The sequence below is a fragment of the Oryx dammah genome, unplaced genomic scaffold, assembly GCF_014754425.2.
Source record: "Oryx dammah isolate SB20612 unplaced genomic scaffold, SCBI_Odam_1.1 HiC_scaffold_8, whole genome shotgun sequence".
NCBI lineage: Eukaryota > Metazoa > Chordata > Mammalia > Artiodactyla > Bovidae > Oryx > Oryx dammah.
The window spans coordinates 23,913,146-23,937,399 of record NW_024070192.1 but is presented as its reverse complement, the minus strand read 5'-3'; the positions used below and the strand labels follow the sequence as shown (position 1 = coordinate 23,937,399).

Here is a 24,254-nt window from a genome sequence, read left to right as displayed (position 1 = left end):
AACAATGCAGAAGAATTGTATATATTATATATGCATATACAGAAGGGAAAATTAAACTAGATGTCTAATAAATAGGATAAGCCATTTCCCATAGTAAAAATCCAAGTCGAATACTTTGGTGAAATTGAAAAACATTCAGAGAATAGGAGAAAATACGGATCAGTGGGTTATATATATTTTAGGTTTGATGTATAGACCTTATTTTGGGGAAGATTGCTTTTCTTTCAAATTAATGTAATACTTTAGATATCATAAGTAAAGAAGTATTGGGAGTTATTTTTAAACTTAGAATGAGTATAAAAGTTGTAAGTGGATGTGCAGGCATAAAGAAGTTTTGCTGTGAGATTAGTTGGAGCTGTTTTAGAAAACTAACTTTCTAGTTCAACATAATCAGAAAACTCTTGGCTATTGAAAATGAATAGGCATAACATTTAATAACAGCATTGGGCCCTATTAAAGTCATTTTTTATATCCCTGGTTTTCTTATCTACATATTTCCCTAAGAAGAGTACCCTAATGTCCTTTTTATTTCCTTTATCATTTTAGCAGCGTCATCCTTTATACCAGAAAACTGGCGGGCACTATGGGGAAAAAACAAAACAAGAAGAAAGTGGAGGAGGTGCTAGAAGAAGAGGAAGAAGAATATGTGGTGGAAAAAGTTCTAGACCGTCGAGTGGTAAAGGGCAAAGTGGAGTATCTCCTAAAGTGGAAGGGGTTCTCAGAGTAAGTTTCATTCACCCAGAAAGATCTGTTTATCCGATCACCAGCTGTTTCTCAGGAGACTGATAATGTGCATGACACAGGGCACAGGGTGCTCTGATGGGTACATTGTGACTCTGGCTTGGCCTCCATGGCTTATACTCTAATTAGGAAAATGATCTACATGTACAAAATGCTATCATGCATGACCAATTTCTGATGAGCAGTTTTGTGTGTGGCTTAAGACTGATGTAAGTTTGCAAAGAGAAAGTAAACTTTCTTTTGAATGAGGCAGCTTTCGATTTGTGTTAATACTAAAAAGCCCCCTACCACTTCCCAAGAAATTTGAGCTTTGTCGAGTTCTTGGGCTTGGACAGAATCTAGTTCTTTTCCAAGGACAGCAGCTCTCGTCCTCCTGTGCCTCTCTGTGGAGTGTGTACTAACTTTGTGACTCGTGTGCCTCTGGTTTCAGTGAGGATAACACATGGGAGCCAGAAGAGAACCTGGATTGCCCTGACCTTATTGCTGAGTTTCTGCAGTCACAGAAAACAGCACACGAGACAGATAAATCAGAGGGAGGCAAGCGCAAAGCTGATTCTGATTCGGAAGATAAGGGGGAGGAGAGCAAACCAAAGAAGAAGAAAGAAGAGGTGAGACTTGAAATAAAGAATTTTTACTAGCCCAGAATTCATGCTACTGTCAAAGAAGCTGATAGCCAGATAATTTCAGCACTTTTGTTCTGCTGCTGCTTGGATCTCAGTCCTTTCGCAGTCTTAGATAGGCTAATGCTTTAAAAATACCTGGGGGCTCTCTCATGAAGGCACGTAATCTACGCACATCTGAGGTTTAAGAACAAGTAAGTGCAAGGGTATTAATTTGTGTGAGGAGATGCTGTCAATGTTTTAATGATTTCAGGTTTCAATCCATTCAATACCATAAAGTACGGTACCTTTTGAGGGTGAAGAAACAATTGTGAACATTTATTTTGCTTGAGATGAATGTCCCTTTTTACACATGGGGAAACCTCAAGCACATCAAAACTTGATGGAATAATCACTCTGATTCTAAAAGGCTTGTGACTTAGAGCCAAAGAATTGGTGAAATGTTGGCAGAAGGATTTGATGACATCATCAAAACAGGAGTAGCTCTAGTCTGGAGAACAGTCCCATACAGTTAAAATTGTTCCATCTGGTTTTTCCAGTCAGAAAAGCCACGAGGCTTTGCCCGGGGTTTGGAACCAGAGCGGATTATTGGAGCTACGGACTCCAGTGGAGAACTCATGTTCCTAATGAAATGGTGAGTCTGCCAGTGGCTCCGTGTGTGTTACTGGTCTCCTCCTCTTCTGCTCCATGCCAAAGGAAAAGAGGTAGACCTTGGGAATCCTAGTTGCCAGGTGTGAAATCTTTAAGATGGCATAGTCCTTCAGTAGTTACCCTCGGCCTGACTGCCAGCCTGGTCTCATGAGTTCAGGGAGGGCCCTGAGAATTCTCAGATTTTTGCACCGCGGCGCACCCCCCCCCCCCCCGGCCTTTTTTTTTAAGGAGGTAGGAGAAAATCTAGAGTGGAGAGGTGTATACAGGAAGGAATCCCATTTCACTTCTGTAATAAAGAGGGGGGAGAATGAAATGTGATTGAACCATCCTCCCTTTCCACCACCTTCTTAATAGAGATCGGGCTAGCCCCAGGATCAGAAATTCTGTTAACTTCTCAGGGTTAGGAAAGAATTTCTGAAGCTCTTTCTTTGTCCTGGTTAGATCCTTTCCAGTTGATGCAAATTTTCAATTGCAAAGTCTGCCAGCAGGGGTCAGCAAGGCCCCTTTACTAAGCACAGAGAAGACTGCTTTTTTTCACTATAACCAGTGGTGGTAGTACTCCATGAAACATCTTAATGAAAGCAGTTGTCCTGAGACTCTTAAGAACTATAATTTACCCAAAGTACTCTGTCCAAAAGGAAGACTTTCTTCCCTTTTTCTTGCTTGTTGGAAATGCTTGTACTCCTCTCCCCAAAATGGAGCTCAATCACTGCCTTTAAAATATAAATTAGAAGTGAATAATTCTAAGCCTTTGCCAAGGAAGCATTATTCTAGAGACTTTATCCTTTTATCAGTCTAGAACCTTCTTGGAAACTTGTGTCTATACTAATTTCTCTCCTTTAGAAGGTGGCAGGAGAGGCCTAACTTGAACACTGAAATCCAGTGTCATAGCTGGCTGCTGCTGCTGCTAAGTCACTTCAGTCATGTCCGACTCTGTGCGACCCCATAGACGGCAGCCCACCAGGCTCCCCCGTCCCTGGGGTTCTCCAGGCAAGAACACTGGAGTGGGTGACTAAACCTCTTCATTTTTTCCCATCCATTCCCTGGGTGTTTATTGAACCTGGCCGCCTTTTAGCTTATTTATTGCTGGCCTATAGGAGAAAAGTTCATTTTAAGGTGCTGCATATGGGGGAAAAGAATTAATACCAGGAGTTACTCAATCCAATTATGATATACTTTTGTGTGGCTGTATGTGACCAGTCTGAGTAATGGTAGCACTTCCTTATTGCTTGACATTACATCCCTTTGGTTGACTCACTAGTATGTATAAAGATTATAGCTGAATGTAACTGCAAGTTAAGATTGGATGTTGATTATGAAACCAAGTTAATTTTAAAGTTATTTCTCCTGGAGAATGGAGATACTTGTTCATTTCCCTAAGTAGCTTTTTTTCTGTGCAGTGAAATGACTGAACTGTTACCTCAGAGGCTGTTGTTGAATTGTCAGCAAGGGGTAGGCTGCTTCAGGCTCCCATACTGTTACACTTCTTTGCCCTCCCATTCTCTTATCTGTTGTTCAAAAACATACTTTCCTGGCTTACTCTTCCCTGGGTCAGTGGGGCTGTGTGGCTTAGGTATACATGTTGCTGAGGTTCCAGAAGTCTGGTGTGGTGCCTCATCAGAGATCCCCTCATACATGTATCTGTCTGCTGCCTGCCCTGTGCTATTGCTTTCATCTAGGATGCTCCCAATTACCTGAAGAGAGAGCTTATGCCGAAGTCCCTTGTAATATGTATGCGGTTCTCAATTTTTTAGAACATTTTAAAATTCAGAAAAATATAGAGAATTACATAACAGTCCCCTTATTTTCTACCTCCTAGTTCTGAAGCACCATTTCAAAGCACCTGGGAGTTGTGGCCTAACTGTGTGCGCATGGTATTTGGTAGTGTTAAACAGTGTGATTATGAGTCAGCAAGAAAGTCTCCACCTGCATTGGCTCTGGCCAGAGCCAGATTGGTATTAAATCTTATTATCTAGCATGGTATTAAATCCTGTTAGCAGGCCAGGGTCTGTGGGCTTTTAGTAGCTGGGATATGGCTTTGGGGGAATACGGCAGCCTCCCTTACTCCTTCAGAGAATCTGAGAGTGTCATGTTTTTTATGTGTGGGGGTGTTCAGAGGTTCCCAGGGGTTTAGAGTTAGCTTTTGACAAAGAGGGTATTTTCAATGGGAGAAGATATCCGAGGATATTACTTGACCAAAAGCTGCTAGTAAATGATGCTTACCCCATGTTATCATCCTTCCCTGGCCTGACTTCTGGAATTAATATTTTTATTTTATTTTTTATTTATTTGGCTGCTCTGGGTCTTAGTTGTAGCACGTGGGATCTAGCTCCCTAACGAGGGATCGAACCTGGGCCCCTTGCACTGGGAGCTCAGAGTCTTAGCCACTGGACCACCAGGGAAGTCCCTGAAATTAATATTTTTAAAGCCCAATTTCTTGGGAGATCCATGTTAGGAGACCACCAGCACCTGGTTTCAAAGTCTCTTGTGCTTTGTTCTACAGGAAGAACTCTGATGAGGCTGATCTGGTCCCTGCCAAGGAAGCCAACGTCAAGTGCCCGCAGGTTGTCATATCCTTCTATGAGGAAAGGCTGACGTGGCATTCTTACCCCTCAGAGGATGATGACAAAAAAGATGATAAGAATTAACTTTCTTGAATACCAGCCCCTGTCACATCTGACTGTGGGTTTCAAGTGGGGAAAGAAGGAGTTCTCCTTGTCTTGACACCATGAAGGTGGCTTGAGAAGATGTCCTTTGAAGAGCCAGTATAGTTTCTGTGCCCTACAGCAGCCCAGGGCTTCAAAGCCGCTCCATGCTGTACAGTTTGCACACCCGTCCCGGTGGAGGGGAAGGAGGGTCAGTGTTTCAAGGCAACCCGTTCTGAACTTTGCTGAAAAAAAAAGCAAAGGGCCTTCTATGAAGGACAAAACATAGAATGGGATGTGGGAGAGCAAGAGATACTGTAGATCTTCAAAGAGCATCTCCACAACCCACATAGCCTTCTTCCCGATAGTGTTAACTCTGCATTTTTACAGCGTAGCATGTGTGTAGTTTTTGGCTATTACTGGTGTATTATTTGGGGTGGGTGGGGTGGGGTGGGAAAGAAGGGAGATGGGTTAGGATCGTTTTTGTTAAAATTTGGGGAAACGGTGAAACAAAGGAAAGGACAACTAATGATGATTGGGTTCAGTGTCCAGAATATTGTATCCTTTCAAAAAATGTCATTGGCAACCTAAATGAGGACTGAGAGAGACTGTTTAAAAGCTGTGAATGCCTGAAACTTAGAAGCCAAGGTATTCCCCTGCCTGAGCTTAATGCTATTCCCAACAAAGGAATAAGAAGCTACCAAAGCTGCCATTTGGGAGATGGAAACTGGTTGAGGAGGAAAAGTCTTATTGGAGTGTATACACAGGCAGATCATTCTGTCTTAGAGGTGCTACTCATGAAACTGACAAGAAGACCCTTTCTTTTCCTATTGTGAAGTTACAAATATCAGCTTCTCCATCCAAGCCACTGGTGAAGTATTTAGGGAAGGGCAGAGAGTGGTATAGGAGCTAAGTGAGTAGGGAAAGACAAGGGCCGGTGCTCATAGGGTGGAAAACTCTTGGAGCCTCTGTTTTTTGAACTTTGAAACCATTGGTGGCAGGGTTCAGTCACTGACAGCACAAGTTCAAGAGTTGAATGATTTCAAAAGCCCTGGTCTCAGGAGAAGGTAAATTTTCATACTGGGGCAGTGGTTCACTTTAAAACAAAACAAGTTTTTTAATCCTAAGAACTAACTAAAATCCAAAACGCTGTCTTGAGTCATGAGATCCATCAGTTGTTGACATCGTCTTGATCTGCATCTAGAACTCCATTGTAATTTTTAGGCGTGTGTTAGGTTTTTGTGGAAACTTTTGTTTAAATGTAAACTTCATATCAACACTGTCAGTTTTTTGTCTTAATAAAACTATATAGATTTATAATCCTTGATTTTTGTCTTGTCTTGCCAGAAACTCTCCTTGCCTTTTATTATTTTATAGATTGATCCTCTTTGGGAACAACCTGCACACTTGAATGGTTTTTCAATACTATAGGCTTGAAAATCTGGTATCTGGTGTGAGTCTTTTGAGTGGTCTCACCATATTAATTTAGTATTTACTGAGCATTTACAATTTCTACAGAGATTGTCACGTCATTCTGTCTTCATACTGCTCAAAATATGTTTAGCAGTCTGTGACCTGGCAGCAGTTCCAAACTGTGATACGTTTGGAAACACAGATTTGGGGGTTAGCTTTAGATCCTCACTAATGTTATCATAAATTTGTATGACCTTAGCTAAAGCCAACTTCTCCAGACTTTTCAGGTATTGGTCCTGTGATTGATCAGTGAATTAAAATGTCATCCATTTTCTTAACATCATTTGCTGCCTATAATTCTAGAGCCCAAACAGAACTAGGTTCTTTTTTTTTGGCCGCTCTGGGTCTTTTGTTGCTCTGTGTGGGCTTTCTCTAGTTGGGGCGAGTGGGGACTGCTCTTTGCAGCACACTGGCTTCTCGTTGCTGGGGGCTGCTCTTGTTGAGAGCACAGGCTTCAGTAGCTGTAGCATGCAGACTCAGTAGTTGGGGTGTGCGGGCTTTATTAGAACGTGGGCTCAGAACTTGTAGTGCACAGGCTTAAGTTACTCTGTGGCATGTGGAATTTTCTGGATCATCCACTGCACCACCAGGCAAGTCCCAGGACTGGATTCTTGTCAGTTACAAAAGGGGAAATAGGATTTCCACTGAGATCAACTCAGCTCTACTCAATAGTTCAAAGCATTTGTTCCAAATAAACTGTAGGACTTCGTTGGTGGTCCAGTGGTTAAGAATCCTCCTGAAATGAAGGGGACACAGGTTCTATCCCTGGTCCAGGAACATCCTACATGCCATGGGGCATTTAAGTGCATTCCCCACACTGCTGAGCCTGTGCACTCTGGAGCCTGTCCTCTGCAACAAGAGAAGCTATCACAATGAGAAGTCCACGCACAGCAACTAGAGAAAGCCGGAGCACAGCAACCAAGACTCAGCATAGACAAAAATAAGTATTTTTAAAAAGAAACCATATTCTTTCCCAGGGAAGACACTGGAATTGATAATGCATGCAATGAAAACTGAAGTGAAGGAACACAATTTTGTTATCTTTAAAAGCCAATTACCACACATTTCTAGACTCAAGAATGAAGGATAAATTCTTCTCAAGTGATTGTTGAAGCCACAAATGCATGCAAAAGTGTTAGGGAAAAAATATACATAGACACAACAAATCTTAAGTCTCCTTTCAGAAAGTATTTGTAGAGCATGTCTTCAGATGTGCAAAAACATGTCGGACGCCTTTGACAAAACTACATCATCATAGACCTCTAGCCCAAGAGTCAAGGAGATAATATTAAGTTGTTGCCCTAGTTACCATTACAGAAGAACAAAAGAGCTAACTAACTTGATGACAGAATCATTGTCTGACACTGGCAAAGCCAATCAAGAGAAAATATCTTGCTCCTTTACTGCCTTTAGTTTCAAGTTAATAAATATAAAGACACTCTTTCTGCTTTCCAATGGCATTTGAAAGTTTTGACTACCAATTATAAGTAATTTTTAATAGTTGAGTTTGTAAGTACTCATTTTCAGATGTAATCTTATATTCCAGAACTCATTCAGACTGGAGTTCAACTGATTTTAACCCTTGGCTAGTTAGCATTGACCATACGTACACAATACATTTACAGTTTATGGTCTGTGATGCTGGGAATCTGTATTATAAGGTATATTCTTCCTCTTAGAGAAAGGGGGAATGCTAGAAGAAATTGCTGCATCAAAATAATTTGGTGGAACTCTGAAATCCAAATTTCTGCAATGGCTCCAAATCCTGAGCTATGTATGGAGCTAGGCTGTTGGAGATCAAATCTGTCTGATCAAGTCATACTAATCTGATGTGCATGCGAGTCAGCCTTCTCATAAAGATGTTCTCATTTAAAACTCGGAACTGATGGGAATGAACTAAGTCTAGGCTCAGTGTTTTCCCGCCACTAGAATTTGATTGAAATACAGATACCACTACCAGGCCAGCATTCAACTTACTAAGTAAAAGGAAGTCTTGGCTTCCTTCACCTTTTCTTTTAGCATCCTGATGTTCTGGTGTGTGGTAAGAAGTTTGATACAGGAGCTTAAGATCCTTAGACAACCATCAGTCTCTGATCTGCACATCACCTTGGTATGACTGTCCAGCAAGGTTTTCTCTAAAAGTTAGTGATTCCCTAGCCAAAGAGTTCAGAGTTGTTTTCTCTCTCATCTGTTTGACTTTTAATCGACTGGGCCTAGGGCCTCCTTTTGAGTAAACTGATGGGTATTGAAAGCAAATGAAATCTGGAAAAAAACCATCCTGGGATAAAAAGCATAGTTGGCCCTGCTTGAAGAAAGTAGAGCAAGGAATGTTTCTAAGGCTTTTCTTTTTTCTTTTTTTTTTTTTTCGGCTTAGGCCAGTTAGGTGGCAGAACTCTGAGGCAAGGCTAAAACATTCAAGTTTACAATATATTCCGACTAGTTTTTCTTAATAAATAGCTAGTGTTAATTCACCAACAGGTCTGAGTCTGCATTCTGACCTTGTTGGTTTGCATAGTTTGTGATAGTACCAAAGCTACTGTTCATGCCATGAGGATTTTAAAATCCTAGTTGACTTTGACCAGTCCTGCCCTGTTTACTGTTTTGCATAGTCACAGATCAGGCTGGGCTACTTTGGGGCCTGGCTCTGGGACATGGGCCTAAAGTTTCAGTTACTGCTTCAGCCCCTAGGTGAAGATTGGAAGGCTTGTTGCGACAACTGAATTAGCCTCATTAAATTTAAAAGGCAGAGCCCCAACACTTGGGTCTTTCCTCCCTCTCTCCAGATGAACTAGATTTTATTTCCTTGGTTGAAACAGCAACTGGAATTAGTAACAAATACCATGTAGCCTACTCCATTATACAGTTAGACTGGAAAAGAACCAGCTTTAAGACTTAATATGTCTGCACATTCAAAAAGGAAGACAAGGGTTTCTATCCTACCGATTGTGAAAATAACACCTCTTCAGCAAGGGCCCATAGTCTCACTCCACTGGCGGCAACTTGTACACTAGATTTATGTTTCTCCACTACTTCAGGCAGACATGAACTTTTAAAGTCCTAGATCTAATAAGGACTGGAACTCAAACCATGCATTAAGTTTCACATTATCCCCTCAGTCCCCACATGCTCATTCTTTACTGAAAGGTTCAGAACTAGAGGAAAGAATGACACCTCTGTGTGAGAAGTGGAAGTGAAAGAAGGGTGCTTCGTACACTGACAAAATGACAAGTTGAAGGTCTGAGTCCCTTTCACTTCCCAGATAGATCAGGGATAGGGAAAAAAGGCTTAACCACTCATCATAATCAGTAATCAAACACACGGATTTTGCTAGAGCATGTCTACACTGGGTTGTGAAAATGACTTCCAGGAAGGCAGACCCCAACCTGGTACCCCTTTCAGTACCTGCATAGCGTCAATGCCCTAGAACTATGTATTTAGTCTGAGCTTCTGAAGCTGTTGCTCTAGGTCAGTCCCTACTGGATGAGTTAAATAGGGTGGTGGAGACACTTCTACAAGGCACTTGTTTCCCCAGCCACTTGCCAAACAGACCTGAAGAGCAGGTCTGCTGTAGCTGTGGGTGGTAAAGGCAGGGATGAAGGCAGCCTAAGAGGACTCCATGTTAAGTACCTCCTCATTCAACGGCTGTTTTTAATTGTTCAGCTTTCCCCAGGACAAGCAAGGAGTCAGCTATGAAGGCCAGGTCTTGACACTGGAGCATGTCTCTAGATTTCTATTTTTCCCCTCGGTTCTGTGTGGGGTTTTTTTTCTATTTTTATTGAAGATCTATTTTATTGATACTGAAATAGCCTTGGTTTCAGTAGTAAGAACTTATGTGGGGCAGAGACCGAAACAATGGACCTGGGACTTGCCCGGTGGTCCAGCAATTAAGACTCCATGCAGGGGCTAAGTGTTGGATCACCCGTTGAGGAACTAAGACCCCACATAGCCTGGAAAAAAAAAACAAGGATCTACTTCCACTGCCTTACATAATTAAAGATGTGTGGGAAAATCAGTTTGAATGACACCTAGAACTAAAGACAAAGCAAGCTTTTGACCCCTACCCAAAAAGACAGCCAGAAGTTTGGTCCTGAGGCCTACCCATCTCCCTGTGAACTCTAGGACCTTGTGTCACTTCCTGACTCAGGTGCAACAGCTTTCACAGGCCTTCCTTGAGTTCTCCTATCTTCTTCCTGCTTCTTCCTGCCAGAAAAAGCCTTGAAGCTGGAACACCCACTCCACCTGCCAACAGCAAAAAGAGGTCAGCCCCACAGTAGTGCTGACCAACTTGGCCCAAAGCCCCAGCTAATCAGCAAGCTCCCAGACACAGCTGTACATCTCTCCATAAGGGGCCATGAGGGAAGGGGGTGACCAAAACATACTTTCTCAGACCAGAAGCAACACTAGCAAAAGGGAGGTAAGGCATTTTTCTCTTAAAAGCTAAAAAAAAAAGAAAAAAAAAGTTTAAAAAGTTGCAAAACTAAAGTTAAAGCCTAATTGTGTACTAAACAAAAATATGTATACATGTATCTAGAAGGAATACAAAGACATTACTCTGAATTTTACTTGTCACAGTTTTCTATATATTTTTAGCAGCAGTTTTTCCAACTTAATTTTTAGCCTTTTTTCCCTTTAAAATGTTTTATTTGGTTTACAGTCAAGTTTTGTTGTTGTTCAGTCGCTAAATTGTGTCCAACTCTTTGCAACCCCATGGACTATATAGCACGCCAGGCTTCCCTATCCTCTCCCAGTTTGCTCAAATTCATGATTCATGTCCATTGAGTCAGTGATGCTATCTAACCATTTCATCCTCTGCTGCCTTCTGTTTTTGCCTTAGGAAACAGCTCTTACTTGATAGGACCAACCAACTCCTTCCAACTAGGGTTGGGGGAGGAGGGGGTGGGAAGCCATTGTAAATTGAAACAAATTAAGAGCTCAGCCTTATTCCCAGAATTCTATTCCACCCCACAGAATAAACTCTTGTAGCATCACAGAACCAGGTCACACAGTGGTACATGGGGAGTTCCAGATCACAGGTTTCATAATGGAGAACACAGCCTCCAGCCCAAAACCTTGTCTGGTAATCTCAAAGAGACTGCCAAGTGGCCCATTCATTACTTGGGCATTTGTAAAGTACCTACCATAGATGGGCATGAGGCAGTCCTAACAACCATCTGGTACCTTAAAGCATTCACCACTCCATACGCTTTTGGTTTTTGAGGGAGAAGATTCTGGTCACCTCAGCTGGAAAGGATTTCAAATGCCTTAAACCCTGGGGTCAAATTGTCTGTTTCTCTAGTTCTGGGGCCCTGCTGTTCCAATGAAGGGCCTGGCATGCGCCGGTCCGTCCATCCCTCAGGTTTCCATCCTCACTGTCGTCACTGACTGCACTCCAGCTGGCAGGTGGGACCACCAGAGAAGTAACAGCATGGTCCGTGTTAAAACTGTAGTTGCCACAGGGGGACAGGTAAGGAGCTGGGCCTCGTGACAAAACCCACCCAGCCCTATGAGAACAAGGCCAAAGGACACTGAATTCTTCCTCTAAAAGGATTCAGCTGTCAAGCCCTACAAAAAGGTAATAAACTCATTTTTGGAAGATTTAATGCAGTATTTAAGACTGAATTGTCAACCTCCCCCACTCTTCACCCACCTTCCCATAAGAGCTTTGCCTTAGCCACAGTGGTCAGTGCTCTCCTCCTGGGGCCTATTTCCTTTACACTGTTTAAATTCAAAATAGCGAAAAACTGCACTTGAGAATGAATCATTCATTTTATTTTATTTTGTCATGTGCTCACAGCATCTTTCTTTCTCTCTCTCTCTCCTCTCCCTGGCAGGTCACGGAGATAAATTAAAAATAAATCTACAAGGAAATAATTTATAAAAGCACTTCCCAGGCTCATGCCTTCTATCCCTACTGCTCAGTTAGAACGCCTCCCCCTCCAAATGGGGAAGAGAATCAGTGCTTCCCCCACTTGAACTCATTCCTGTCAGTCTGGGGCAGACCATGCTCTAGACCCAGGCAGAGGTGGGGACGGCAGTAGGCAGCAAAGACACGGGTCCAGGAACCACCTGGTCACCTTGGCGCGCCCCTCTCTGCCTCCCCCAGGCAGTCCGGCAGAAGCCCTTGCTAAACCGGGGTACGGAGAAGCTGCCTGTGGCCAACAGCCTTGGGGAAGGGGTACCCTCAGCCCCTCTTACATGCACTTCTCATTCTCCTAGAAAGAAACCCAAAAAGAAAGCAGACAGAGACCTCGGGACAGAGGAGAAAAATCCCAAGTGTTCACACGATTACACGGAGTCTTTATGGCAAAGAGAACATTTAGCAGCTTTGAATATTGGGGTATCTCCTTTTTACTCAACACAAGCATTCTAGACCCTATAAGTGAAACAGGGCTCAAACCCTAAAAAAAAAAAATCAAAGCGCAAGAAACTCTAAAAGGACTAGTTTTTGTCGTCGTTGCTGGGTTTCATATTTTTTGTCTTTCCAGTGACAAGCCCAGTTGGTGGGGGAGGCCTGAGGGAAGGGTCACTCCCCAGTGTTGTGCTGAATACTGCCTGGCTTCTCCACATCACCCCCTGCCTCAGAGCAGCTCCCAGGAGGCTGCAGGCCCAGCACCCCAGCTGAAGAAGAGCTCCAGGCAGCCGCTGAGGGGCAGGGGCACGCGGGCAGGAAGAGAACAGCATTCACATGCAGGCTCTGGTGGAGATGTGGCAGCCTTGGCTCAGGGGTGACTGGGCAGAGGAAGGCGGAGGGCAGGGCAGCGGAGTGGCATGCTTGGCTGGGGCTGCTGCAACACAGGGCCTGACCCTCGCCTGTCTACTGTTTGTTTCATCCTAACTCTTCAAGTCAGTGTCGGGTCCCAGTGGCTCCCCCATGACCGAAACCTCACAGAAAACATCATCCAAGAGTTCCCCTTCAAGGATGCCAAAGTGCAGGGGCAGGAGAGTTCAGAAGCCCCTCCCAGAACCCACTCCGTGTTCCACCCCTCCCCTGGGGTGAAGTGGGGTTTACTCACACCAAATGATCTAGTCTCCCCTAGTCTCCTGATGCCTGGAATCCTGGCCAGAGCCAATTTAACCTGCCCTTTGATTTTCTTCCCGCTTTGATTTTTCTTCCCCTTCCTTCCTTCCTGGAAATGAGACTGACTTTCTACTACCTCCCCCTCCTCTCACAAGTCCCTTCCTTCCCATCTGCCGGCCTCCAGCAATGCCAGCACCACCCTTCCCCTGAAGGAAAGGGGCAGGGGTGAGGGCCCTGTCCACCCAGGCGGTCTGGCCACTTCCACCCCCTCAGCGGGGGAAGCTGAACCAGACAGCGCCTGCCTCTTCCTGTCCACTGACCCGCAGTCATCCCCTCTGAGAAGATCTATTGGATAAGAAGGCATTAAAGTCCCCGCTGTAGGTCCAGGTCCAGGCCCAGCCCTTCTCCAGTTCCCATCTCGGTGAGCGTCAACCCCCTTCCTCCCCAGGCTCACTTTCTCCGGTCCTTCGGCTTCCTCTCCTGCCGCCGGGCCTGCTGGTCGGCCAGGGTGCGGGGGATGAGGAGGACGCTGCCGTCCCCGGCGTACTGGAGCGCGTACTGACTGGGCGAGTAGGGCCGCCCGTTCTCATCCCTCAGCCGCCCAAACACCTCCTGGTACAGGCTCTGGACCTTCTGCTTCATCTGCCGCAGGGACCGGAGGAACTCCACCTTCTCCCGCAGCAGCCGAGCTTTGTCACGCTGCAGGTCCTCCACGTCCCGCTCCAGGTTCAAGATGGTGTCCAGCTTGCGCTTGCGGCAGTTCTGCGCCGCCATCTTGTTCTTGCCGCGGCGCCGGATGTCACGGATGAGGCTCAGCTGGGCCTCGCTCAGCTGGTACTTGGACAGCAGCTCGTTGAACTCCTCCACAGGCAGGTTGATGATCTTGTCATTGGTAAACGGGATCTTCATGGCTCGGGCTCGATGCTCATCCCGGCTCATCTGCTTGTCCAGGAAGTCGGCCTGCTTCTCCTTGCTGCCCTTCTTGAGAGTGCTGGGGGGCGGCAGGTCAGCAGAGTCGAGGGCACTGGGCGCCATGTTGTACGTGTGGTTGTGCCCAACGTGCTCCAAGTAGGGCAGGCAGGAGAGCTGAGACGGGTCCTGGTAGCTCATGCGGCAGAACTTGGAATACTCAGGCTGGTAGCCCACAGCGCCCTCAGCCTCTTCCAGATCCAAGGTCTCAGAGTCAGAGCTATAGCCCACGGCACCTTCCTCAGAAAAGGAGGAAGAGGCTGAGGAAGAAGCAGACGAGGAGGAAGAGGAGGACGAGGAAGAGGAGGAAGAGGAACTACCTTCAGAGCTGCTCAGGGAGGAAGGGCTATGGCTGGAGTCCAAGGAGAGGCCTGAGTCAGAATCAAATTCCTCTTCGAGCTGGGAGGCCTGCACTGGGTTAAAGCCTTCTTCTATGGCCAGGTCCATCAAGCTGATTTCATCCAGCATGGCTTCATCTAATAGACCCCCCAGCGGATCAGGCAGCTCAGGGCCGGCTGTGTCGTTGGCCGTGCCATTGAGCTGCGGCGGAAAGAAGAGCCCCGCCAGGTTGGTGGAACCAAAGGTGGAGTTGAGGCTGGTGGAATTGCTGGGGACCAGCGGGAGCAGCGTGGAACTGCTGGCCACAGGCAGGCTCTCCACCTCCGGGCTGAAGAGTGAGAAGTCCTGGCTGCAGCCCCCCAGGGATGCCTGATGCAGGCTGACATTCTGATTGATGGGAGTGTTGGGAGCAAGGCTGTAGTTGGTGCTCAGTGGGTCTCCTGGAGGGGCATTATACAGGATTTCACTTGTTGATGTGTTCACTTCCATGGCCTGGGAGGAGAGACGAGCGTCACCATTCACTCTGCGCAGATTCCCTCCCCCGGTGTGGCTGGGGGCTCACACTAGCAGGCACCCAACACAGGCATGGCCGCCTGGGTATAAATGCGAGAGATGGGAAACCAGAGCCCATCTAGTGGGGCTTGGAGCAGCCTCAGCTCCCAGCCCCAGCTCCCAGCCCCACTTGATCTACCATGCCTCGCGGAGATGGGTTCCTCCCTGTGAACTCCCTTCAAGGCAGGACTGATGGGCTCCTGGTCACCTCTGGTCAGACTCCCCCATCATGACAGGAGAGGAAAAAAGCTCCTAATGCTGCAAAATCAGCACAGTGAAGAGAACACCTGGGCCTGCAGTGAGACAGCCTAGCTGTACCACTTGCTGGAAGACCAGAAGCATTTCACTCAGCCTCTCTTTGAGTTCAGTGTCCTCACCTTTAAAGAATAAAAGGGCTAGCAAGATGACGTGAGGGCCAAGTGACCTGACAACGGCTGCAAAGGACCGCAGGAATGCCAGCCTGCTTTAACGCTCGGTCTAGGAGACACCTAGCCAAGTGATTCCCTGCCTGAAGGGAAGGAAGAAGGTGCACCTAGGAGGCAGGCCTGCTTTAGAAGCCTCAGTCCCGGGGCTGCTTTTCCCAAACCCCAATCCTGACTCTACCCACTACTGCCCCAATGAGACACCTGGACAGTTACACCACAGTATCCCCACTTTCCTTATCAATCAGAAAGGTGTTACTCTTTCTTTACCCAGAAGTGGAAAAGCAACTGAAAACGAGGATACTCCACATAAAGTCCGACAGGTTTGTGCCTGGTTCTGATAATCCTACCTGCATTTCCATGATGGACATGAGATCTTGCCACTGCTGTTCCAAATCAAATGGCGACTCTGTCCCAGTCAGCAGAGGAGACAAAAGGTTGTTCTGAAGACCTGGGGGCTCACTCTCACTAGGCACTGCTTCTGTTATGCTGGAAATGTCTGCCGGAAACTAGGGCAAAACACAGAAGGTTTAACAAGGGAGGAGGAAAGACCACCTTCTGCTTCCTCCCAGAGACTACCGCCTGAGGCTCTGTATCTTCCTTCCTCTGCATTCACCCCCAGCATCCAGGATAGGGCCAACACCAAAAGCTGGCCCCTCAGGCAGCCGCAGAGACACACCATGTGCAGGCTACCCTGCTGGCTCAGTGGGCTCTCCCTAGAGTCCTGCTCACCTCAGCATTCTCCCCAAAGGGGCAGGTGGCCTCCAGCAGCCTAAGGCACTCTTCCAAGGACAGGGCTGTCTGGTCTTCCCCACCAGGCACCTGTGGCAACAGCAACTGTTAAGTCTGACTGACCCAGGCCTCGGCTGCCTGTGGGCCAAAGCCCCTTCCCCAGCCTTTCCAAGGGAAAGCTGGAAGGAGGCCTTGTGTGGTCATAGGGCTACACTCTCCCTACCTCCCCAGGCTGTCGGCTGGCCACAAGTCCCAAACTCCAGGGGAGGAGAGAGAAAGCAGGAGGGTTCTGATGCCAGCAGACAGCCACTAGGTGCTCTGCCTCCCTGTGCTGTTCTTTGTAAGGTGTGGTCCCTCCACTGCTGCTTCGGCTCTTCCACTCCCACTTCCTCAGCCACCACTGTGACTTAGAGATCCCAACCCAAGATACACATTCAGGCCCATCCCACAGACACACACTGCCTTCTCTAAAGAGAAGTTTCTAGAAGTAGGCAGAGGTGGGAGTACCTGTGCAGGGAAGCTCTCCCCAGTCTCTCCATCCACTAGCAGGTTTCGTGCCAGAGCTTCTGCACCCTCGCCTGGCCATGTGTCCTCTTGCTCTGCTCCATCTTGCAGTTCCTTATCCACATCCTGCTCCTTCTGGCGATGACTGTAGTCAAAAATCTCACGCCCAGCCCCCAGGTCAATATCCTGTCGCCAAAGGATGTCAATCAGATCTATGTCCTGAAAGATAAAGCACCATGACTTTAGCTCTGGGGTCCTGGGGGCCCTCCCTGTCCTGCCCCTCATAAGTCCCTCCAAGCATCATCCCAACTACTCCTGGGTGGGGTCGCTCCCAATCTACACCTGCCAGGTTCTTCTGCTGTCCCCTCCATACCAGCAAGGATTCACTCATCTATTTCCAGACACCACCCTCCAAAACAAAAAGAGAACTAGCAAAAACCTCTAGCATGACTATCACCAAACTAGCCTGTGCACTTAGGATCTGGACCAGAAACACAGCTAGGCCAAAAGGCAGGGCAATCTCACCACAACTTAAGAAGGAAGGCAAAGCAGAAGACACCTCTCATTTTGGGAATGGGAATCCCTTAAACTTGGTTTGTAGAAAGATGGCCATGGCAACCAAGGGTGAACTGTGAAGCAGAATCGCTTCGCAGTGGCCAGGCTTGCATCAGCCTGTGGTGCCATTGTATTTGCATAAAGGGGTGGGGTGGGCTGGAGAGGAAAATCCCTGCATTTGCAACCACCTGATGCAACCAATGACAACCACAGGCTACCTCCAGCCCTTCCTACAGCCATTCCCCTTTTCCCTGGCTGAGGCAGGAGTACGGATGAACACCCACAACTCTTAGCCCAGGCTCACCTCAAGATCCATCCCTGCTAGAATGCCCACTCTCAGCTGATCCCAGCAAGCCGCCTCAATCCCCGGAGAGCCTCAGGCAGTCAGATGATCCTCGTTGGGCACCCCACCCCTGCCAAGGCCAGCCCCACAGTGCCCCCTCACACCAGTGCTCACTCCCTTACCACACCCCAGGACTCACTGACTGCCATCAGTCAACCCACTCAAGGACATAGCCCCCATCACCGCCCAGCCACAACTGCCGCCTTGGGCACCAAAATGCCTCCCTCCCACTCTACCCTGGCGCCTCCCGATCAGTTCCTGCTCCAATTGCCACCCCCATTGCCACCCAGCATACCAGCATACAACCCCAATAAATAAGAGACATTTGGATTTCCTATACATGCATGTGTCTGAAGAAACCCTGAATTGTTGCCTTCCACTCAGATGTTAAAAGGCAGATACTTTCCATAAAACATTATCCTTAGTTTAGAGCTTAGACCCACCTCCCTAGCTCTGACCAGACATTTCTTTCCCACCGTAACTCTAATTCTAAGACCTCCCAGATGTCTCCCCCACCCCCCAGTCTCCCCACACACACCAACCTGAACAGAAGCCCTGGACCCAGGAGCAGAGGGGGGCTGGGCCACCCGGTGACCAGCCACCAAAGAGTTAAGGGGCCGGCTCCCTTTGGCATGGCCCCCACCACTGTGAGAGCTGCGGTCCAGGCGGGTCATGGTCTGCGAGATGAGCCCCAGGGCAGCTGGTGCCGGGAAGCCGGACAGGGGGCTCCAAGGAGCTCTTGGCTCTCAAGGAGCAAACCAGGCTGGAAAGGTGGCCCCTTGCTAGCTCCGAGGGGCCCAAGGAGGGTGCCCCGCCCGTGCTGCTGCCTGGGCGGCCCAGCCCAGCCCCCTTTCTCCATCCTGAAGCAGCCCCCTCCCACCTCACAACCCCAGTTCTACTCAGGCGCCTGGCAGCCCCCACCCTGAGCTCACCGCAGAGGCTGCAGTGAGATGGGACTCCCACCCCATGCTCCGTGCTCAAGCTGCAGAGGAAAGCAAGCTCCCTCCTGGGCCTATCCTCCCGCTCCTCCCTTTCTCCCCCTTCCCATGCCCCCCAAACTTGTTACCTAGGCTGCAGCAAGGAGCCAATCCCCTCCCCCTCCCACCCCGCAGGTCACTGCTGAGGCTGCAGAGAGCCAATCCCCTCCCCCAGGTCAGCAGCTGGGTTGCGGAAAGAGCCAATCCCCTCCCACTGTCGTTACCTAGGCTGCGACGAGAGCCAATCTCCTCCCCCAAGTCTCCGCTGGAGATGCGGAAGGAGCCAATCCCCTCCCACCGCCTGTTACCTAGCTGCAGCCGGGAGCCAATCTCTGCACCAGGGCAGCTGGAGAAGCTGCCGCAAGGAACCAGCCCATCCCTGGGCCGCCTCCGTCTCCTCAAGGAGACGCACCCAGGGGCGGGCAGCCCCACCCAGCCCAGTCAGCCAGCCTGGGTGGCGCAGTGAGAGAGCCCTGGGGGGAAGGGGTGCCACTCTCCCTCCTGTCGCATCCTGCTTACCCAGCCCACTCAAGACTGGACAGACACTCCTCCTGCAGCTTCCCTGGGAATCTAAGTTCTTCCCTGGAAGTGGAAGGAGTTTTCCCATTCCTCTGTAGGCCTGTGGCCAGTCGTCCTCAAGCCCAAGGATCAAAGCTAGGCTGGGCAGGAACCCAGTGCGTCCAGATCCACTGGGAACCAGGGGCTTTATCACCCCAGAGCAGGCCAGATGAGGGGAAGGGGGAAGCCATCCACACACACAGGCAGGGATGTCATGGCGCTGGGCAGGCCTAGGCAAGAGGGAGACAGGAGCCTGAAGGCCAGCATGAAGGGTGCTCTGCAAAGTCCTGGACATAAAAACATCCCCTGCCCCACCACCCCCGCCTTAACCCCAGCTGTTTTCAAGAGCATTCTCTGCCTGAGCCCCAGCTCATATCTCTAAAGTAGAAAATAAGACCCTGGCAGAATCAGGGTCACAATTCTGGCTCTCATCCTCACCGCTGCTCCCCTTGCACCTAAGGTCAGGTCAGGGACAGTATGTTCTCCACGGTCACAGACTGCTCCTCCTCGCCTGCTAAGAGCTGTACACAGGCCACCCCCCGCTCTGGGCAGAGTGCCAACCTCGAGGGGAATCCTATCCCTGACAAGGGCCTGGGCTATAGCTGTCCATCGAACGGGCCTGGCAGCAGGGGAGTGCTGCCACCCCGGGGATAATACCAGCTCCAGCAGTGCCTGTCACATGCTCTGGACCTGGGTATTTTTATCCCTGAGTTGCTGAGGAAATGTTCTAGACACAATAATCCTCCCTTCCCCCATACCCAGCCTGGGCCCCTAATGCTGACCCATCCTGAACCTCCAAAGGGAACAGTGAAGGCCTGGGGTCAGGAAAAGAATGAACTTCACGAAGGCCAAGAAATGCAGGGCAGCAGGGTCAAAGTCCCAACCCATCCAATTACGTTGAAAACGTCCCATCCCATCCCAGGAGAGCTTCCAGCAGGAAGAGGAATGAAGCTACGCCTGCAGGGTTCCCAGGAGCAGAGTTCCCAAGCCCAGTTATACTCAACCCTTGAGGAGCTACCATGGGGTGGGGGGATGGAAGAGGAGGCTGGGAGGCACACTTCTTTAGACCACTGTGCCAGATTGGAGCCCATTTGAAGGAAAAGAACAGAGAAAGCAGAAGAGAGGTGGCACTGTAAGAATCTCAGCAGAGAGGCAACTGCAAGGCAAGCAGCGCTCACGGCCCCCTGGCTCAGAGAACTCTCGTCTCCCTCAAAGCAGAGCTAGTATGAGCCAGCTAAGCACAGAGCAACCCTGCCACCATGAACATTTGGGGCCAGGTCAGTCTGTTATTTAGGGGCTGTCCTATGCTTTTCAGGAAATTCAGCAGTATCCCATGCCTCTCCCAACTAGATCCCAATTACACCTTTTCCAGTTGTGACAACCAAATCTGTTTCTAGACACTGCCACATGTCCCCTGATACCACAAAATCATCCCCAGTTGAGGACCACGGGCCCAGAGGAAGCCACATGATTTGACAGTCACTACATGATTTGACAGTCACTAACATTCAGAAAACTGAACTCAGGAACAGACTTGAAGGGAGGGTGGGAGGCAAAACCTGGTCTGATTGGTAGAGAGAGCCAAGTTCTACAGCTTCTGTAAAAGTTTCAACGTATCTCCATACCCTCTTCTTCCCAAACACTCCCCCCATGCACCCTTGCTTCAAGACTGAGCCCTGGAAAACCCAGCCCAGTGCAATCCCTCTTTCCCTAACAGCCAGGCAAGCAAAGCAGACCTTTTCCCAAGCTCCTTAAGACTGCATGGCCAGACAGGGTCAAAAGCACAGTTCAAAGCCATCTTATCACACTGGTGGAGCAGGGGCAGCAGAAGCCACTTAACACTCTTCAAGGCAACTGCATCACCTTCTTTCCAGAACAGAATGTCAGCCACTCGTCAGGAATTCAGATCTCTGACAGTTCAAAGCAAGCTGACTTCAGCAGCAGAATGCAGTTTCTCTTCTAGCTTCCAGCCCTCCCGTCCCTACTCCCTGCAGTAGGCCTTTAGCAAAGAATGGGAGCCTGGCCCTCTCCTGGCCAAGAATAACTATCTAAATCTACCCCCTGGCTCAGGCCCAGGAGAGCCGACTTATCAGGACCTTACAACAACAACACTCCTGACCACAAAGGAGGAGAACTTTAGGATATGTATGTGTTTTGATGTGGGGGGAGGTACAAGGCAACAGTCCACAAAATATCTGTGTCTTAGCAACAGATATACAGCGCATCAAAGCCCATCACAACATGACTCCCTCCCCCACCCCAGGCCTCTAGGACTCATGTTGAAATCCAAGCAGTAAACACACAGGCATGTTCTAGGAACCTCCCACTGCCCTGACAGTACATTTAGAGGTGGGTCGATTCTAGTCAGACAACCCAGCCCATTCCTAACCAAGAACAATGCCCGAGACTCCTTGGAACCGCTCTGGTTCTTTACAGGGCTTAATACAACAACCATACTCCTTCAGCACCAGCCCAACCCACCCCCCAACCCCAGACCCTTCCCACCACCCCTCCACATTGCCACTAACCTCTTTGGTTAAGTCTCCACTGACTGGAGGGGCTACAGCTCCCAAATCCTCCAAATCTTCACTGAATCCCTGCTCCGTTTCGCTTTCTCGCACCCCGTTGTCTGGGCCTGTCACATCTTGGAGACCACTGGAACTCTCGAGGGCGAGGCCTGAGCTGGGCTGGCTGCCAGAGACAGACCCCTCTGGATCCCGGTGGACCAGCCAGGCGTTAACCTCAGTAGTTGGCACCTGGAACCTGTCCAGGGCCCTCACCTGATTGAGGAGTCGCCGGGCAGTGAAGTAATTGTCCAGGTCTATGCTCTTGGGGTGGATACCATAGCCATCCAAGGTATTCCTCAGGTTGTGGAACTGGATCTGAGTATAGGCAGAACTGGGCCCCAGGATGATCTCCCGAAGCGGCGGGAGCTGTGAGGTCAGGTAAGTATCCACGTCCACCCGTACCCCAATCAAACTGAGCAGAATGGTGAACTGGAGGAGTCCTTCCGTTAAGTATTTCTTCAGAGAAAGCATTGCTGAAGGACCAGAATGTTTATGTTTTTTGGTTTTTAAATCTTCTGAAAGACAAATCAAGGCCACTGCTCTGCTGCTCCAGCCAGCAAGTCACCCTCCTCAGTGCCAAACCCTGTACCCCACCCTGGCAGAACACAGGGGCTGAGCTCCCTGATGGCCTCAGAGGAAAACACGCCCCTCGGAGCCAAGGCCACACTCCAGACCACATTCACTTTTCCCTTCTTGACACCTCACCTCTGAAAGTACAACTGTTGCTAACCCAGTCCAGGCCCTCAAGGCCCACGTGACTTACTGTCTCCACAGTCCACATACAGTCACTTCCTCACTCACATTAGTTGTCCTCTCTGTAGATTCTGTAGATTCCACTGCAGGCTGTTCTCAGAAACAGCTGATGATTTTTTTTTCTCTCCTTCTTCCTAAGGTTTATTTTCTTTGGCTGGAGCTACAGGCCTTTTGTCTTGGGTCAGAGTGTCCCGCCTCCTCCACACTTACCAGGGGGGTTTCCAGAGAAACCTGAAACAGGAATCACAAAAGCAACAGGATAAGGTTCTATAATTTTCATACCAGGATCAAGGCAAAATGTAGGAAACATATTAAAAGGCCACTTTTATCTCTTTATTAAAAAATAAATCCAGTTATTATACTCCCAGAAAAACCACAAAATCCTGTACAGATAGAACAACTATGAAAGGAAGGTACTGCTCACAAGGGATCTCAGTATCTGGATATTAATTTTATGATGCTCTAAAAGGTAGCTCATTTTGGATAAGCAGATAATGCCCAGGGCATCCAAAATATTTTACATGTTATCTGATTTACCAACCCTCCCCCACCCCATTACACACTACCCAGCTTCTATTTTTAGCATGAGAAGTCCATTTCCTATCTTAACATAAAGTTTGTTTCCCATCTCTCAGGATAAAACTGCCTGTAATTCTTGTCCCTTCAAGTTCTTAAGAGGAGAATTTATTAATGCGTGGGAGTGTGAAAGACCACCACCACAGAAAAGAATAACACCTTTTGTTTCCCCAACTTTAAAATCTGATTTCTCTTTCCTATTACTTTCACATTAAAAAAAAGTGGGGGTACTGGTGGGATGGGAAGGGGCCTGTAACAGGATTATTCTGTCCAGAATTTGAATACGCATGTTTTATTTTCATTCATGTGACCTTCTGATCCAAATTAGAAGGATATGGCCAACTCTTCAACCCAGACAGCCAAGTGGGGAGGGAGTAAACCTGCCTTTCAGTTCTAGTCTCTACTTTTGAGCTTCCATTAACCTTATAAACCAAGACATAGCCCTCTGATCTCCAAGGCTATGACCCACCTACCAACTTCATCCTAAAGGGAAAAACACACATACCCAAAGACAGACAGACACACACACCCCTTATCTGGTTAGAGTAAACATAACTGCGACCCAGAATTCCTGCTTACACTACCCTCCAGTTCTCACGCAATTTACTACTAAAAACCTCCCAAGAACAATTAAGTTCCAGAAACCGGACGAGGTCCCTTAAAGATCGAGTAATGCCAGGTCTGAGCCCGGTCCCACCCTGCCCCGGATACCCGAGTCCGGCTGGGACCAAGTCGCCATGCCGCTCCTGGCGCCTCGGCTTCTAGCCTTCTGGGCAGCAACGAACAAGTGCTACTTTCCTGGCCTTGACCCACCGGGACGGCCAAACCCCACCCCGCCCTCCGCCCCTATGGCCCCACCCCGCTCCCAAGCATGGGCTTAACACCACGCCTTCTCAGGCCCTCAGCCCTCCCCAGTCCAACCCACCCCGGAGCTGGAATTCTCCTCGGCCTTTCGGCCCCTCCCTGCCAGGCCCAGGGCCCGGCCCCGAGGCAAACCCCGCTCGGCCGCCCGCTCCCGCCTCCTGCCCCTCAGCTCCACCCCGCCGCCCTTCACTCTGTAAGCCTCGGTCCCGCGGGGCTGCGCCCCTCCCATTAGGGAAAGAAATGTGCTTGATACCCGCTGCTGAGCTCGGCGTCCGCCGCTGCCACCACAGCAAGCCCTCAGCCCGAGTCCAGGCCTTGCAGCCGCCACCGCCGGCCGGCCTAGAGCTCGCCAGCCTCCGCTTCCCTCCCCGCCCCCTCCTTCCACCTCACTCGGA

General features: G+C 48.7%; 2 protein-coding genes across 11 annotated transcripts in view; one reads left to right on the top strand and one right to left on the bottom strand.

The window, feature by feature from the left end:
- Positions 1 to 12,529, top strand: part of CBX1 (chromobox 1) — a 26,491-nt gene extending 13,962 nt beyond the window's left edge. For both annotated transcript variants that reach the window (XM_040245587.1, XM_040245588.1), the window contains exons 2-5: positions 547 to 723; positions 1,172 to 1,349; positions 1,901 to 1,995; positions 4,516 to 12,529. In XM_040245587.1, coding sequence (XP_040101521.1) covers positions 584 to 723; positions 1,172 to 1,349; positions 1,901 to 1,995; positions 4,516 to 4,660 — 558 coding nt within the window. In that variant the 5' untranslated portion in view covers positions 547 to 583 and the 3' untranslated portion in view covers positions 4,661 to 12,529. The remainder of the gene's footprint in view (positions 1 to 546; positions 724 to 1,171; positions 1,350 to 1,900; positions 1,996 to 4,515) is intronic.
- On the bottom strand, positions 10,978 to 24,254 carry NFE2L1 (nuclear factor, erythroid 2 like 1). 9 transcript variants are annotated; one of them, XM_040245578.1, is made up of 6 exons: positions 23,707 to 23,840; positions 21,628 to 22,650; positions 16,670 to 16,885; positions 16,163 to 16,252; positions 15,781 to 15,939; positions 10,978 to 14,948 (listed from the first exon to the last, which is right to left on the bottom strand). In XM_040245578.1, the coding sequence occupies exons 2-6, from the start codon at positions 22,135 to 22,137 to the stop codon at positions 13,599 to 13,601; spliced, it is 2,325 nt and encodes a 774-aa protein (XP_040101512.1). In that variant the 5' UTR covers positions 22,138 to 22,650; positions 23,707 to 23,840; the 3' UTR covers positions 10,978 to 13,598. The 9 variants fall into 9 exon arrangements, with proteins under 9 accessions (XP_040101512.1, XP_040101517.1, XP_040101513.1 ...); XM_040245579.1 differs by lacking the exon at positions 23,707 to 23,840 and adding an exon at positions 24,113 to 24,254 and having other exon boundaries at positions 12,383 to 14,948; XM_040245582.1 differs by lacking the exon at positions 23,707 to 23,840 and adding an exon at positions 24,113 to 24,254 and having other exon boundaries at positions 12,383 to 14,948; positions 16,670 to 16,852.